At 47.2% G+C, this 17,391-nt stretch overlaps 1 protein-coding gene across 7 annotated transcripts in view; it reads right to left on the bottom strand.

Moving 5' to 3' along the window:
- Dgk (diacyl glycerol kinase 1) overlaps positions 1 to 17,391 on the bottom strand; it is a 555,078-nt gene that overhangs the window by 70,346 nt on the left and 467,341 nt on the right. For all 7 annotated transcript variants that reach the window (XM_065442108.2, XM_065442112.2, XM_065442113.2 and 4 more), the window contains one exon: positions 6,830 to 7,118. In XM_065442108.2, coding sequence (XP_065298180.1) covers positions 6,830 to 7,118 — 289 coding nt within the window. The remainder of the gene's footprint in view (positions 1 to 6,829; positions 7,119 to 17,391) is intronic.

Raw genomic sequence — 17,391 nt, 5'->3', positions numbered from 1 at the left:
TGGCCCAGATAAGTAACCTGTGAACAACCAAACCTACATTTTTCCGCTTTCATCGTTAAGTCGACTTTAAACGTACGAAGGCTCGCATCCTTGTCGTAATAGACTTTGGCGTTCTTTTGAGCTATTGCCATGTTCTTTCCGACTAGTTCTCGGGTTGCGCTTAGCCGTTCCAGTAAATTTAGCACGTATTCAACCACTGTTGGACTCTCCCTTCTTTCCTCCCACATCTCTCTTAACATTCTCAGTGGAGACCGGAGTGTCCTCCCATACACTAGTTCTGCTGGTGAGAACCCTGTCGCCTCATGTGGAACCGTTCGCAAAGCAAACAACGTTGCCGGCAGACAGTTCTCCCAGTCCTCCTTGTGCTCGTAACAGAGCGCACGCAAAACTCGCTTAAGCACCGAATGCCACCTCTCTACACTGTTTGACTGAGGGTGATAGACAGAACTGTGTATTAACTTTACCCCGCACTTTTGCAAGAATGTGGAAGTCAGTGCGCTCGTGAATACTGACCCTTGATCTGCCTGAATTTCGGCTGGAAACCCAACTCGTGCAAACACTGTCAAAAGCGCGTCTACTACTTCGGTGGAGCTGAGCTCTTTCAAAGGGATTGCTTCTGGAAACTTGGTAGCCGGACACAGCATGGTAAACAAGCACCTGTAGGCTGATTTTGTTTTTGGAAGAGGCCCTACCGTGTCTATTACAAGTCGTCTGAAAGGCTCTGTTATTAAGGGCACTACCTTCAGTGGAGCTTTCCAAGTCTCTCCTGGTTTACCAGAACGCTGGCAGGCGTCGCATGATCTTACAAAGTTTTCTACATCTTTGAAACAGCCAGGCCAGTAGTATTCCATAAGCAATCTTTCCTTTGATTTGTTTATGCCTAGGTGGCCGGACCACCCATTTCCATGACAAAGACTCAAAAGGTCCTCCCTATACTTAGTAGGTATGACTAACTGATCTAAAATCCTACCCTTTCGATCTCTGTAACGCCGATACAACAATCCTCCTCTCTCATGTATCGTTACGTTGCGCCTATAGCAATGCCTTCTTTAGCTGTGTCATGTAATTTAGCTAAGCTCTCATCATTCTTTTGCTCAGCTGCCAGTGACTCTCTATCCACGCGTAAGAGTTGATCAAAGTTCTTTGAGGCCGGTGATAATAACGACCCTGTCTCGCTTGTGAGCGCGTCTACTTGCTCTTCCTGCAGGCTAGAACTCTGACACTCTAGTGCTACGCTCTCATTGAGCTGGTCAGCTGGCCGGCTCTCCTCAACTGTTCTTTTGTCCCTCGGGCCTAGCTCGGATTCGGGTATTGAAGTTATCCCCTTTTCTGCTTCCGCTGGAGGAGCTTGAGCATTTTCAGCCGAAAGCGCCGCGATCTTACGAGCTTGGCCTCGGGTCAATGCCTGTACTATGCCCTCTCCCAGTTTGAGCCCTCTGTCACGCAGTAACTGATTCGAACGATTCGAAAAGATGTAGGGATACTGCAGTGACAAAAATTTGGAAACTGCAGCCTCAGTCTCTAGCTCCCCGAATGGTCCACTGATTTTGACTTTGGCCATGGGCAGACACACGCTGTGTTCTTCTACAACCTGTTTTATCCATGCTACTTCTCCGGTGAAGTCATCTACCGTCACGTAAGACGGATGGACAATGTCCAGCGTGGCGGCACTGTCTCTTAGCACTCGGCATGGTTTTCCATTAACTTGCAGGTCGTGGAGATATGGACTTAAAAGTTCCATATTCTCATCCTTTTCCTCCACGTAGGAAAAAACTACGCTAGACTTCTCGCAGTTTACAGCTATATGTCCCAGTTTGTGGCATTTGTAACAGCGAATTGGTCTAACAGATTCGAATTTTCTTTTCTTTTCTTTTTGTGTGGTTTCTCCGTTAAGTTTCTCCTCGCTCTTTTCTGCGGGCTTTTCCGCCATGTCTACAGGCTCGGATCGTCTAGTTTGCGCACCCTTTTTGAACGGAAATGGTTTCCGCGGTCCATTTCAACCGTCCCAGTTTCCCTCCTCGGCGTTCAACTTTCTACGGGTTGCGTACTCTTCGGCTAATTCAGCCGCCCTTTCCACAGTGTTTACATTACCTCTGTCTTGCACCCACAGTTTCACAGCTTGTGGGATGGTTTTGTAAAACTGCTCTAGACACATGCATTCAATGATCATGTCTCTGCTGTCGTACGCTTCCGCGCTTTTAAGCCACTCGACTAGGTTGGCCTTTAAGCTATATGCAAACTCCGGATAGCCCTCGCTATCTTTCTTGCCTGTGCTCCTAAACCTTTGCCGAAAAGCTTCGGCTGAAAGGCGGTATTTCTTCAGGAGACTAGCCTTAACTTTTGCATAATCATATGCATCCTGCACACTCAATCTGGCGATTACTTCCGCCGCCTCACACGGCAACATAGACAGTAACCGCTGTGGCCATGTACTCGGGCCGAAGTTCATCTTTTCGCAAGTCCTTTCAAAATTGCTTAGGAACAAGCCTATGTCGGTCCCGACCTCAAATGGCTTTAATAGCCTGTCCATGCGGTACGATTCTGCCTCACTTGATCGACCCAGAGCGCCTTCACTTCCTTGAGACAACTCCAAACGTCTGCTTTCAAGTTCAAGTTGCATTTTTCTTAACTCGCGATCTTTATCGCGTTCCTCTCTTTCTCTTTCCCGTTCTTCTCTGTCCCGTTCTTCTTTTTCTCTTTCCCGTTTCTCTCTGTTTTTGAGAAGTTCCAATCCCATTTCAATATCTTCCTCACTGGCCTGATTGGAAATTAGCTCCAATAATTCCGATTTGAGCATTTCCTTGCGTACATCTAGGCCCAGTTCCTCACCAACAATCAACACCTCGTCTCTCAGCAGTGTCCTTAACTCCATGACTGCTGCTTTACTGCCTTGATTCTGCTCTCTAAATCTAGCTAGGAAAACACAACCTAGCTAACACACAACAATCTAGCTTCCCTACTGTTCTAAACAGAACAACCACAAAATGAAGCCTAGAGAGTCAAAGCAAAAACCAAGCACTCACCGCAGATACAGCACCATGTTGCAAAGTCCATCCCACCGCTGTCAGCCAGTTGTCAGGATTGGGGGCTCAATCCCATCGTCCGTGGTCCTTTGCCAAGATTGGAGTACGGCATGAATTCGAAGGTAGCTGGCCCATGCCGTCGTCCAACTTATTTACGCTGAGATCGTTGATGAAGTGAAGAACTGTTTCTCATCGAGAACGAGGAAAAGGGTTTATTTACAGAAATTAAATCAGTCTAACATGACTGCTTGAGAAAAAGAGTATCAGTCCAACATGACTGCATGAGAGAAGTGACTCAGTCTAACATGACTGCTCAAGAGAAGTGTGTTCAGCTTTCGCACAACCACAGTTTTTATACACTCGATCCGCCGGCCATACGAGGCGGCGACTGTTCGTTTACTCATCACCACCTCGCCGCTGCTCTGCAGATCAGTTTACAGACACAAAGGCACACACATTCCGATGCCCAAACGACGGCGTTGAAGGGGTGCCGTTCCGGGAAGTATCGGTGCCGATCGAGGGTCGCTCGTTGTTTTGCGTCCCGCCGAAGCGTCAGAAGCGCAAAAATACGTCGTTCCCGCGGCAGCTTGTCCAGGCGTGTCAAATCAGCTCCGCGTTGGGGAACTCTGGAATCATTGTTCACACACCGAACTCGTCCCGTCACAATGTCGATGGGGCTGGAGGAAGGAAGCAGTTTTCAGCACAAAGGCCGCTTCTTCGAACGCCTCCTAGCTGCGGCGACGGTGAGGGGGAGATGCGCGTCGTGTCGCCCTGTCGTAACTGTGTGGCAATCTTGCTTTGTAGCTCGCCATTCTTAACACCACCCAACTTTCTGCCGCCCCCTGCTGCGCTTCCGTTCCCTTGGAATCCAGTCCGTAACCCTTAATGACCATCGGTTATCTTCCCTCCTCATTACATGTCCTGCCCATGCCCATTTCTTCTTCTTGATTTCAACTAAGATGTCATTAACTCGCGTTTGTTCCCTCACCCAGTCTGCTCTTTTCTTATCCCTTAACGTTACACCTATCATTCTTCTTTCCATAGCTCGTTGCGTCGTCCTCAATTTGAGTAGAACCCTTTTCGTAAGCCTCCAGGTTTCTGCCCCGTAGGTGAGCACTGGTAAGACACAGCTATTATACACTTTTCTCTTGAGGGATAATGGCAACCTGCTGTTCATGATCTGAGAATGCCTGCCAAACGCACCCCAGCCCATTCTTATTCTTCTGATTATTTCCGTCTAATGATCCGGATCCGCAGTCACTACCTGCCCTAAGTAGATGTATTCCCTTACGACTTCCAGTGCCTCGCTGCCTATTGTAAATTGCTGTTCTCTTCCGAGACTGTTAAGCATTAGTTTAGTTTTCTGCAGGTTAATTTTTAGACCCACTCTTCTGCTTTGCCTTTCCAGGTCAGTGAGCATGCATTGCAGTTGGTCCCTTGAGTTACTAAGCGGGTACCGAAATAGCATGGTGGTGCAAATCTGTGAAAACTTGTTGCCCGAAATCAGAACCAACAGGAAAAGGCAGAAAACACAGGAAAAAGAAAAATGGAAAAAACGCGTGGTGTTGCCTTACATTCATGGCTTGTCACATAGGATAAAAAAGACAGCCCAACGCTATGACGTTCAAGTTCTGTTCTCCGCCCCACAAGAACTAAAAGGCACGTGCAAGAGGGTTAACGCAGGATCCAAAGAGGCAAACCCTAGTGCTACCATCTGTCAGACTAAGCACGTGAAAAAGTATGTGGAATGTGCAACTTCAGTTGTTTACCAAATCCCACTAGATTGCGGGAAAGTATACATCGGGCAAACTGGACGTTGTCTAAATGATAGGTTACGGGAGCACACATACACGTGCCAGATTCTGACAGCACCCAGCAACCTGGCTGCACATTGCAAACAATGCAAATGCTCGCCGCTACTAGAAAGCACCACAGTCATTGGCACATCACAAACAAAAACGGAGCGAGAAATATGGGAGGCGCTTGCGATAGCTAAAGAAGAAGAAATGTGCGTAAGCAATCCGTCCATCGCGCTTATCAAAGCTGAGGTCGAGTTTGCCATGGCGAACGGGTGCAAGTGAACGACGTATGCCTGACCCGAACTATGATCACATTTCGTGAACTTGTCATATCTTTTAACCCCCCCCCCCTCCCCCAACGCCATATCTCCTTGTATATAAGCACGCTATTTAACAGTATTAAACAGTTCGTAGTTTGCGCTACGTCCGTCCACGTCCTGTCCTTCCTTAATATTGCCTGTGTAAAACTGAACGCAATATAACCATGAACGTTCACCAACTAGCCCCCTTCATTGCTTTACTAAATTATGTAGCTACTTGTCCAGTTCTTTATTCTACAAGTATACTGTAACATTTAGTTGTAGTTGTTTTACATTCTAACTTATTTGTTTTTTACATTTTTAGCCAGGCCTTAATGTTGTTCCGGAGCACAATAATAATTGACCAACTCAACGATTGATCGATCCATTGATCGATTGATTGATTGATTTTGTTACTGGACCCATGAACCAGTAGTCAAGTTATAGGGTTATTCCCGGCCACGAAAAGTAAACAATTTATTAATAAATTGATTGATTACGATTACTATTATAGCCTGTTCCCCGTGCTCCAACCTCTCCTACAGGGAGCCATGCAAGGTTGTCTGCCACAATTTTATCAGCGCGCAGAAGGCACTAGCTCGCAGGCTAGCAGCGAATGTGGTCGGCCTTTATTTGGATCAATTAACTTGCCAGACGCAACGATGCGTGTTCGAGGCCGTCAACAGTTGCTCCTACATCCACCTTGCTCAAGAATACGACGGTAAATGACGAGAGGAACGTTAAACCGCTCATACGCGTATGTGGGGAAAAAAAGGAAAATAAAAAAAGAAATAATGAAGGATAAATGCAAATAAAAAGAAATAAAATAAGTTCTCACGATAGAACTGTTCCTAAGAGCAAGTTCCAGCCAATTGTGACGGTAGAGATGTTATTAGCTAAGGGAGCCAACCAACTGCAAATACTTCTTACGAATGATTAGCTTTGTGAGTTCCACCCGTGATTTTAGGCCACAGGAGGTGACGCACTATAAACAATGCCGCAGTTACGCCCTAAAGGCGAAGCATCGATTGCGATGGATAGTAGTAAGGATAGTAGTAAGGGTAGTAGTTTACAGGCCATGTATTTCTAAACGTTCGCTTACTAATTAACAACCATGGCGTCACGCGCACACAGGCCAACATGAATACCGCTCGCTCGAAGATCGCGAACACTTGCTGTCAATAAGCTGGCGTGAGGAAGAGCGGCAGCAGAGGAGATGGAATTGACCTTCGTGCTCCCTGTCGCTTCAACGCGAACTAAGCGGAGAGAACACAGCGCTCACGAAGCTAACAGCCCTCGGTGCGCGTAGACTCGGCATCCATCGCAGATGGCTTTCTAGATAGGGCCCCCGCGGCCGCGCTTCGCCGCGCCATACGCAGCCAACGCCGACGTAAAACGCTTCCCCCACCACCCCCTCCTCTCCGCCAGGTGCCTTGCGCGCGATGGAACGCCTTCTCCTTGGGGCGCACGAGAGCGAGGCCCCCTCCTTAGCCTCACACCCACAGCATTCGGCGCGCGGCCACGATGTTATCTTTATGCGGAACATTACGGAGACGCCTACGGCGGTGGCCGAAATGCGCCGGCATTGTCCATGTAATTGAATAAAACAAATATTTCCAAGGCCATTGTAAATGCGTTTCACTGCGGCAGCAGCGTGGTAGGTACAAGACCGTGGAAGGGGATGACACCCACAAAGCAGGAGGCGTACCTGTGCGCCCCCTGGTATCAGAGCCCTCTCCTCGCAGGTGGCTGTGCAGCTTCTCTGTGAGGCCGTGCAGCCGCTCGGCGAAGCCCAGGTGCAGGTGCGGTCGTTCCTCGGTGCGGCGGGGCGCCTGCTGCGGCAGCTCCTGGCCGGCACCGTGCGCTGTCGCCTGCGCGATGCCGGCCTGCGCGCCCTGTGCTGCCTGCTTGGCCAGCTCCGGGAGGGACCCGCTGTGCGCCGCCGCCGTGTGCGAGGTGATGGGCGCGCACGCAGTCGTCGACGTCACGGCCGCCATCTGTGCGCATCAAGCCAAGAAGTTGAGAACAGCGTCGTGCGCCGCTGAGAGACGTTTGCTTCCCGTACCATCCACACATTCCACGTGACACTGTTCGAAGACTGAATTGCGAGTGCTGTCGCTAGGCTAAGATGGAGGAGGTTCTTCTGAAGCTGCCTGTAGTTTTTTTTTATATATATACGATCGTATTGTATGCCAGGTTCCCACGAGAAAATCTGTCCCGTATATACGTGCACGGAAGAGTTCAGACGGCTTAAAAGTAACCATATGAACAGATAAAATATTCCGTAACACACATTATTTTCTAGTTGTTGACAAGTCGGAGAACTGCTAGTTAACGAAAGTCAAACAACGACTAAGAAACGTTCCATCAGCGCAGCAGGGACTTGACTCCATCCTTTTCACAACTCCTCAACAAATATCTGGACAAACGCTACAAACGGAGCTTTAGTGACTGCTAAAGTGGTGTTGTACAGCCCGCTGTTCCTCCTACTTAGAAGTGCCTCGTACACACGACCTTGCAATCTCAGGCGCTGTACCAAAGTTATCATAAATTACTGATGCTGACACTTCCACCGCGACCTTCGATAAAGCCTGCAACGAGTCTGCAGGGTATCCATTTGCAGCGTCTTGGAGGCACAAAGCTACATATGATGATGACTTTACAAAACCCTATATTGCTTATGTGACCGGCACGAAATATCTCTATTAAAGTGTAACCCGTAATGAAGACTTTGTTTTTATAACCAACCTAAATGAGCGACATCATTTTTTCATCTGGTCGTTGGAATAATCCATGCGGTCTTTGCATTTATTATTTGGAGCTCCACCGGTATTTAGCTCCACTTTACGCGTCTCAAGGTTCTTCTTTTTTAATCCATTCCTAGCATGAAAGAATACATGTGTATGGCTAAGGTCCGTCTATATTTTCCATTACAACTATTGAAAGACGCTGGTATGACCTACGAATGCACATGTTTCTCTGAGTTCCAATTACCAGCTAAATGTCACATATATATAAAAAAAACAAGACCAGAAATTTCAGAATAATGAGGCAGCCGGCGGGAAATCTTTCGATCAAGTTCTACCACGTTTAGTTAAGCAACGCGTTACCTAGCGTTCACTGCAAGTAAAATATCTTGAGACCACCTGGATTCACGAGTATTTGAATGAGACGGTTCATGTTAAGATGTTTAGGGAATCTGATATCATAGCGGCGTTTCAGCGTAACAAAGCCCCGACTTACATCCTGAAAGAACTCACTATTGCTTGCCCAGAGTTACAGGCAGAAAGAAAACAAGCGATAGGCCAATATGAACGCGCAGTAGCAAATAAAATGGTCTCTTGTATGACCGACTGCCCAAAATCATGTATGCCGAAATACCAGAGAAATAGTGTGCTGTTCGAACTGCTTAGCACCGGAGGGAAGATTCATCGTCGTACGAAAGATAAATGCACACTCTACCTATAAGCGAGAGAAGAGAGACAAATAATTTGAGCTGAAATAATTGAAACAAAAGCAGCCCATTATTGGAGAGACTACTTGAAATCATTATTTCATATGATGCTCGAGAGTTACACAAGTCTATAGTCGGATACAACTTTAGAAAAAAGGGGAGGCCCCGCCCAGATGACCGAAACGCGACAGCCGATTGCCTCCGCGACTAAAATAGTCCCGCTCGAAAAATCGTGCTCCTGAAACGCGTAATTCTCGGTATAAATAAAGACTCGTATTTTGATGACTGGTTTAGTGTAGCTCTCATGTGCTACAGCGCATGCCGGATAGCGACAGAAAAATAACCCCGTGCCTTCGACAACGCTGCCCGTCGTCTGCTCTTTAGCTTCATTGCAATTGGCAAAAGTAGAAAGAGCAGCTCTGCATGGCTTTTGCGCTTGTTTACATGTACACGACATATCTACTACTCGTTTTCCAAGCTTAAAATAAATCAGCTGCTATTGAAAAAGTACTTACATAAAACGATGCATTTATCGCAACCATTACAAACCTGGGGCGAGAATACGGTCGAGGCAGGAAGGTACAAAAATGCTTCATTCATCGTTTTAAATAAATACTCTTGGTTTTAAATAGCATAAAATTTATACTTGTTTTGTTTTGTTTTGTGTTTTCACAATTTCACAGCACGCATTCTACAGCTTGCGCGTGCAGTGAGCACTGGTGGACAGCAATCAATCCACGGTGCTACACAACGCTCGAACACCGTCGCTAGACGCTCGGCTATCTCACTGCTGACAATGATCGTTCACGCTAAGTTGACGGTGACAAATCTTTGCATTCAAGGCTTTTTCTGCAAATATTTTCTGTTGAGACACTCGTAGGTTTGTTTAATGCGCGCACAAGTTTCTGATTTCTCCTGAGAACGGTTTTGCTCCATCACTTCACCTCGTCCGACGAAAAACGCAGCGACACAGTACACGAACACGCCCGCCGCTAACAGTAGGCCCCAGTCTTTGAAAACGTTTTCTCGTCGTAACGTCACTTAGGAGCGAAATAAAACAACATGGAACAAAGACGCAGGATGTGTGTTCGTAGCAGTCACCGCGGGATCCTGTTTTCAGGCAAAGCGTAGCGGAGCGCCAGCGATGCTTGCTGCAATCTTCCTTCACCGGATCACGGTTCAGAATAAACGCACGCGGCAAAAATGCCGCATCGTAAGCTCGTAGTAATATTTCCGGCATGATAGACCATCACAAACAGTTCTGGAATTCACTTTGACGAGGGGCTGAAGCACACAGCTGATGGGACACTGTAACGGGACTTCGCCCAGTTCGAAGCGCGGGCGGCCATCTTCTCCGTCGGCGGGCTCACCGGCCGTCCGCCTGATGACGTTAGTCCAGAGTGCGCGCCCACTGGTGGGTGCTCGTGTGCCTACGCCTCGGACGACTAAACGCCCCCTTTTTTCTAAAGTTATATCCGACGGTAGTTTGCAAATTATTGGCAGGTTAACGCCACATGTATCATCAACGACAGCCGCTAACTGGTAGCCCTGCATGTGGTTCTTCATCTCATTCAGGATGAACCACCCCATGCATGGTCAATTTTCTGTGATTCCAAGGCACCCCTACAGAGTGTACACTCAGCGCTGCGCCATGGATCACATGAGCAGCTCATCGCGGAGATCACAGAAGTCCGCAATCTCATAGTTTTCAATCTCAGTCTCAATGTCATAGTGACGAAGGACTCGATATAGTATATCAGTATATCAGTAGTATCAGCCTAGTCCCTGAGGCATACATGGCAATAATCGAGCGGACGCAGCTGCACAATCTGCCCATGACGGCGTCAACTGCGTTGCCATTCCTCTTTCGAGAGCCGACGCAGCGAAAAAACTTTCCGCACTTGCACGTTAATTAACATTGGCTCAATGCAATTCATCGTAATTCATAAGTTCACGCCTTCATACCCTGAACCCTAATTTACAGCTCCGTATTCCGCCCGAGCTTCCACGACGTAACTGCACCCTTCTAGTCCTTCTATGACTTGGAGTAGCATTTTCAAATAATAATAATAATATTAGGGGTTTTACGTGCCAAAACCACTTTCTGATTATGAGGCACGCCGTAGTGGAGGACTCCGGAAATTTTGACCACCTGGGGTTCTTTAACGTGCACCTAAATCTAAGCACACGGGTGTTTTCGCATTTCGCCCCCATCGAAATGCGGCCGCCGTGGCCGGGATTCGATCCCGCGACCTCGTGCTCAGCAGCCCAACACCATAGCCACTGAGCAACCACGGCGGGTGCATTTTCAAATGCGTGCTCCTTTCGTATCGGAATGGCTAACAGCCCACTTTGTGACTCCTGCGGATTCAACGAAACAATCGCACACGTTTTTCTGAGTGCTCTTGTTTAAACCTGCAAAGAGCGGCCCTCTCAGCCACCGTAGACCAACTGGACAAGCGTCCAATAACGGAAAACAACATCTTTGGAAATTGGTCTAAGCGAACATCACCACGATCTGCTATGAAGGCCCTCCTGCGTTATTTAAAAGACACGGGACTTTGTGACAAATTGTGACTGCACACTGTGTGACGTAGGATTGGACGGTGACACTTCGTAACACTAGGAACGCCGTCGCAGACTGCGTCACAGTGCGCGGGCGCGTGCGCGCGCGTGTGTGTGTTTGTTGTGTGTGCGTGTGTGTGCGTGCATGTGTGTGCGTGTGTGTGCGTGCGTGTGTGTTTTCTCTTTTAATTCTTTTTCTCTCTCTCACCTATCGCATCACTTTGCTCCTCCACCGATACAGGGTAGCCAACCGGAGATAATCTCTGGTTAACCTGCCTGTCTTTTCTTTGCCTTTCTCTCTCTCTCTCTTTCTGTCTGCATTGACCTTGTGGCTCTTTCATTGACGGAGTTTTCGAAATTATGATGCTTATATTTATTGAGATGTTGCATGGTGGTTGTAATTTTTCAAGTTGAATTCCTATAGAAAGGTACTGCAATTCGGGAGTTTTAGAAAGAACTTTCTCATAAAAAATATTCTGGAAGCAGTCGATGGAATTAATCCTTGCTTTTGAACGTAACAGCTTTAACTAAAATCGGTTAAGCATTTGCCAAGTACTTCAGCACCTAACATGCATATGAAAGGAAAGAGTAAAAGCTACACCTTTGTCCTAAAAGAACAAAAGCTGCAGTGCGCTAATGCTACCGCAGGACACATTTCCACATTTGTTCCTTTCTCGTATAAGAAACGAATTCCTAATCTACAGTCTAAACGAGTGAATCAACGTCATCACTGCGCTTACGTTTACATTTCTTATATGTACAAAAGTTACTAATACGAGCCCCCCCTCCCCCCCGCCTCCCTCCATCTTAAGCCTCCACCTCCGCCATAGTTCTCTAATTTACCGTCTATCTTTGCACATAGTAAGCTTCACTGCTTGAGAGGCATTTGGACGGAAGTACAATTAAACAAGACAGCGAAACTGTTACTTCATCGAGGAGTGTTGTATGTTACTGGATGAACGAAATGAACAAAGTTCAACACTAGGGGATTGAAAAACTGGAAGTCCAGTAAAAATAATCGCAATAAATAAAAAAATTACCGACGATTACGTTACTTCCTAATGCGAAATTTGAGCGCAGCAAATAAGCTGTTTCACCTTTTCGATAGATTGAGGCAAAGAAATCGAGCAACACATGTATGCGCTATCACAGAATTTTTTTTTTATTTTTCACACGTATTCCTTTAACAAAGACTCCACTAACAGTTCTTGACAGTCATGAAGGAAGCTTTGTGTTTAGCAGCAGCAGCAGCAGCAGCAGCAGACGGAGGACTTCCATCGGTCGTCTCGCTCATTGCTCAGAAAGAACTGGCAGATAATTTCGCAGTGGAGAACGGCAGCGGCAATTTCGGCTCGGGCGGTGCACATATACAGATCCGCCGCCACCGATCTGGCTCTCTGATTGCCACGGCACAGGGCGAACGGCAGCGGCAATTTCGGCTCGGGCGGTGCAGATATACAGATCCGCCGCCACCGATCTGGCTCTCTGATTGCCACCGCACAGGGGTTGCATTGGAGGAGGAGCGAAGAAAGGAATTAAGTTCGAGCCGGCGCTTTGACAACCGGAGACTCGCAGGAAGAGGGGGGAGGGGGGCGGCGTGTACACCCAGCGGCAAACGATGGGGGCAGAAGCGCGCGCAGCAAGCGGACAACACGATAAAGGGAGGAGGGAAGAGATAGCAGCGACTGACTGATGCCGCTGACGCCGATAGTGAGTCAACCCCAGCTGCGGAGTTGGTTTCAGGGACAACGCCGCCGATGCCGACACAAACAATATGATACCCTCGCTTCCGCAGCGCTAAGAACCAGGTCTAGCCGTGGGAAGGTGGTCACGTATTCGTCGACGTGCCGGGGCCTACGTGAAATAACCGGCGCGTCGGCAACTGAAGAGCACCCTATCCGCCACACAAGAACAGGGGGGGGGGGGGGACCCTTTCCTCCTCTTTCTGCATGGCGGCGACGGTGGTCTATGCAGTCACGTTATCTTGACTCTCTAGCGGCGTCAGCGGCATCCAGCGGTATCAGTCGGTCGCTGCTAGCGCTGGGGGGATGAAAGGGGGGCGGAGCTGGTTACGAGGCCGACGACAACGCCGACGACGACGCGAAACCCAGGAACGGACGCCAAAGAGCTGCGCTCTAAAACTAAGAAAAATTATTCTGGCTTGCAGTCTTTTATTTATTTATTTATTTATTGTACATACTTTCAAGGCCGGCAGGCACAACAGAAAGGAGTGGTGGAGTACATTATTTGCAGAACGAAAATAAAAAATAATGAGGGAACTATAAGGCACTTTGAACAGCAAGCTTGAAATTGGTGCTGTCACAAATGGTGACTAAGGAGGCGGGAAGGCGGTTCCATGCAGTGGCGGTTCTTGGTAAGAATGAAGAATGGTATAAATTAGTGCGGCAAGTTGGCACTTCAACTTTGTATTGATGATCGATGCGAGATGAGATGTAACTGGGTCTGGCGAAGAGATTTTCTTTCAGGAAAGGATTGAGGTAGTATATTTTATGAAAAAGACAAAGGCGAGAATGCTTGCGACGTAGTGAAAGGTCAGGTAGATCTAATGTAGATCTAATGTTCTGGGTAAATATGAAAGACGCTAAATTATTCATTAATTTCTTTTCGGCCTCTTCAATGCGTAATCGTCGAGACTCATCCTGCACAAATCTTGCTTTATTTATTCGGGCACTTCCCCGCTTAAGTGTGTTGCTGATTCCTTGCTCACTTCTGCGTGGTGTAGTCTCAAACAAGCGTGAACCGGGTGACATGCCGAAGCTTTTCTTAATGAAAGCGCCAAAAACACTATTTCATACTGCAATGAATAATTACTACGCAGCTTCGTGCAGAAAAAAATTCTATTGGAAGCTGTACCAGCTCTCATCAATATTACAACCACGCATGGTTCACGTATGAAAGAACACGTATGCAACAAAAAAAAGCACTAACGTTTGGGATATGCACTATGCACAAGCATAGGGAACTTGAACGAACAAACAGAAACAATGCAGAAGGCGCCCGGACACCGCCCGAACTGCAGCAACGACAGGCGCGAGACCGTGCCCCGACGTCACGCGAGTGGCGGCCCCTGTAGGTCTCTTCTCGAGGCTAATAGGCTTCCGCTGAAATACATACTCAACCTTTCTTTCTTTGTTTCTCTCTCTCTTCAATCGCAAGGCTTTCGCTCTTATCCTTGTGTTAACGAAAAGGGTATGTGAAAGCAAACGGCCCTACTGGAGCAGCGGCTCCCCTCCCCCTCTCCCCTTCTATCCCCACATGTTTATGCCATCTTAGTACTAAGAGCATTAGTATATACTATAATGTGACTGGAAACTCTATGCAAGCTCGCTCAATGCACACCCGCAATAGCTTAACGTAAAGTAAACGAGGTTCTGCATTACAAAATTAGGCTTGTCAACGTGACTAGGCTTACATGTGTGCGATTGAGCACTCGCACGCTACCACTTCAGATTAGGAAAGAGACAACACACAAGGAAAGGGGAAGAGACTGCCAACACAAAAAGGAAGTAAGAAAATTTAAAGAAAGTTATGATACATTCGGAAGAAAGAAAAAGAAATATAGCGCATGCGTTCAAACAACGTCAACAGCCGCGTTTTCATAAATCACTTTTCCAAGCGCGTTTGAGAATGGCAACGCGCCGCCGTTTACATGTAGCGCATTAGCTCGCCTGAGAACGTAGCGCTACATGCGTGAGTGGAGCCACGCCCATAAGTCTACCCTCACCTGGCGAATCAATGCGAAGCGCCTTCTTAGCGCACTACCGCTCTTCACAGGAATGCGATGCGCTAGAAATTGGATGCGATGCGCAACTGTCGAACTTATGTAAACTAGGCTATTGGGGCTCTTCCATCTATTTCTTAATTGCCTTCGTGTGTGCTTGAAGGCCACTTCCCGCAGTCCATATTAAATTGAGACGGAGCTCGCTTTTTTTTTCCTTATTTGTGATGCTTACAATAGTAAGACCACGGCCAAACACGTCAGCGAACTCACTGCAATTTCCCTCTTTCCTTCCCTCCTCTCTCTCCCTGTTATCTTTGTTTTCCCCTTTCCCATTCCCCCGGTGTAGGGTAGCCAACCGGACGTTATTCTGGTTAACCTCCGTGCCTTCTTCTTATCTCTTTCCCTCCTCCTCCTAGCTTTATCTCGAAAGATTAAAACAGGAAAACCTATTAAGAGAGGGACTACTCTAAAGGCTGTTGTATGTAGTCTTCAAGGAAATAAAAAAAGGGATGTATAACAGCACACACACACAGAGAGAGAGAGAGAGAAACACTAAAACGTGAGGCGTACACAAAGCATGCAAAATTCCCGAACAAGAAGAATGATGGAAACACACAAACACACGATACAGTGGGAAATCTAATGTACACGAGATGGTTCCTAAACGGGTTAGAGGAGCTTCTCGGCAGCAGGGGTCAGCGATTCCCAACCCGTACGAAGCCTTCTCTTCGGATCGGTCGATGTTCCGACTTTTTCCAACGCGGCGGTATTGAGATTCGACAAAAAATATGCCCGCAGTCGGCACGAGCCAGCGCAATAAAGACACCGGCGGCAAGCGCGAGCACCAGCCTCTACGCGCTCAGGCCGCTATCGAGGAAGCGGCAGTGCGCGTTGCTAGACACCAGGCGCTACTTGGCCGTCCGTCCACAGCCTAGAAGTACCCGTGTTGAATGGTTGAGATTTTCAAGGCGCGCGGTAGGGTCAACCTTTTGTTTGCGTATCAGTAAGTTTATCAGAATCATATATGGCGAGCCATATGGGTGTACCCGAGGGCTCAATTGCTGAGCCTATTCTTTTTAATTTGTTCATGAATTATCGCGTTCCTTGCATCCCAAATGCCAGAGTGATACAGATATGCTGACGATATAGCACTGTTCTCTCCTGTTAAAGACAGCAGGTACCATCATGCTTTACAAATGAATGTTAATTCAGTGTCGAAGTTCTGCGGTTCTAATTGCCTACTAACAAATGCAGAAAAAGACGTCTTTAATGTCTGCTACTAGAAAAAGCTGCCCTCTCCATTTTGCGTACACTTTGGATGACACACTTTTGAAGAAACTGTATGTAACTAAACATCTAAGTTTCTATTTTGATAGTAACCTAACATTTGCTGAACATGTTAACCACATCGTAAGCGGATGCATCTTTTAGCCTTCTTGGGTCTGTATCCCAAAGAACTTGTGATTTTAGTGATTATTAATTGATTATTATATTGTTTCAAGCTTTGATTGTTAGTAAATTTGAATATTGTTGAGCCGTAGAGAATAGCATTGTCGTTGTTCTTCATAAACAAAAATTGAAGAAGTGTAACACAGATCTATTAGTATGTTCTGAAAGGTTCATAGGCCGTTCATGTTATTACAGCTGCATGAGAGTTCTTCATAGATGTACCATGGAAACATTGAATCGGTGATGAAAAATTCCGGGTGCAGTTCGAAATGTTTGCAGAGGTGCATTCATGGGTATATTTAAAGTGCATTTTTTGATTCAATCTACTTGTTTTTCTTTCCCGAAAAGGTGATTTAGGCGGGAACATTTGTTTAGAGCAAATAACGTAAGTAACCCGAGTCCCATAATTCATTTGCCATATTTATTTAACTGCGTGAAAAACAATGACAATGCGGACATTTACATAAGTGAAACCTACACTATTAAAATACTTTTGAATCATTCTTCCATCTTATATGTATTTTGGGCATGTTATATGTATTTTGTGAAATATAGTGCAGCGAAGCTGTATACCGCTACCCTCTAATGCATTTGTCGTGTCCGTGTGCAAGAACTCAACCAATCACAGTGAGAGGCGTGCGCCGCTGGGCTTCTAGCACCACCACCAGATGGCGCTAGCCTCCACGTATCCGCGGCAGCGTCGTCGTCGTCCGTGCGGGCGAAAGAAGGCAAAAACAGAAAGCTCGCCTTCTCACGCAGCGTTCGCCGCAAGCGTTTCCCGGTAAAGATTATGGTTGCGTAAGCTGCAGTTGCCGGGAAGCGGCAAGTGTAGCATACGAACTAAGGAGTGGCGTAACTAGACTTTCGTATGTAAAAGAACCCGCCTAGCAACTGATTTCATCTGTGTTCTGATAGCGCTACGGAAAGGCCACGCATGGTTAGGACTCCCGAAGAGCAGCATGAACACGATGAGCGGCGACGGGAACAGCAACGTCGATATACGAAGAGGCGTCGTGCGCAGGCTAGGTAGGAGGCAGCGGTTCTTGCAGCAAACCACGTA

This window comes from Dermacentor albipictus, chromosome 4, assembly GCF_038994185.2.
Source record: "Dermacentor albipictus isolate Rhodes 1998 colony chromosome 4, USDA_Dalb.pri_finalv2, whole genome shotgun sequence".
NCBI classification, from domain to species: domain Eukaryota; kingdom Metazoa; phylum Arthropoda; class Arachnida; order Ixodida; family Ixodidae; genus Dermacentor; species Dermacentor albipictus.
The sequence above is the reverse complement of the archived record's forward strand: the minus strand, read 5'-3'. Positions and strand labels throughout refer to the sequence as shown.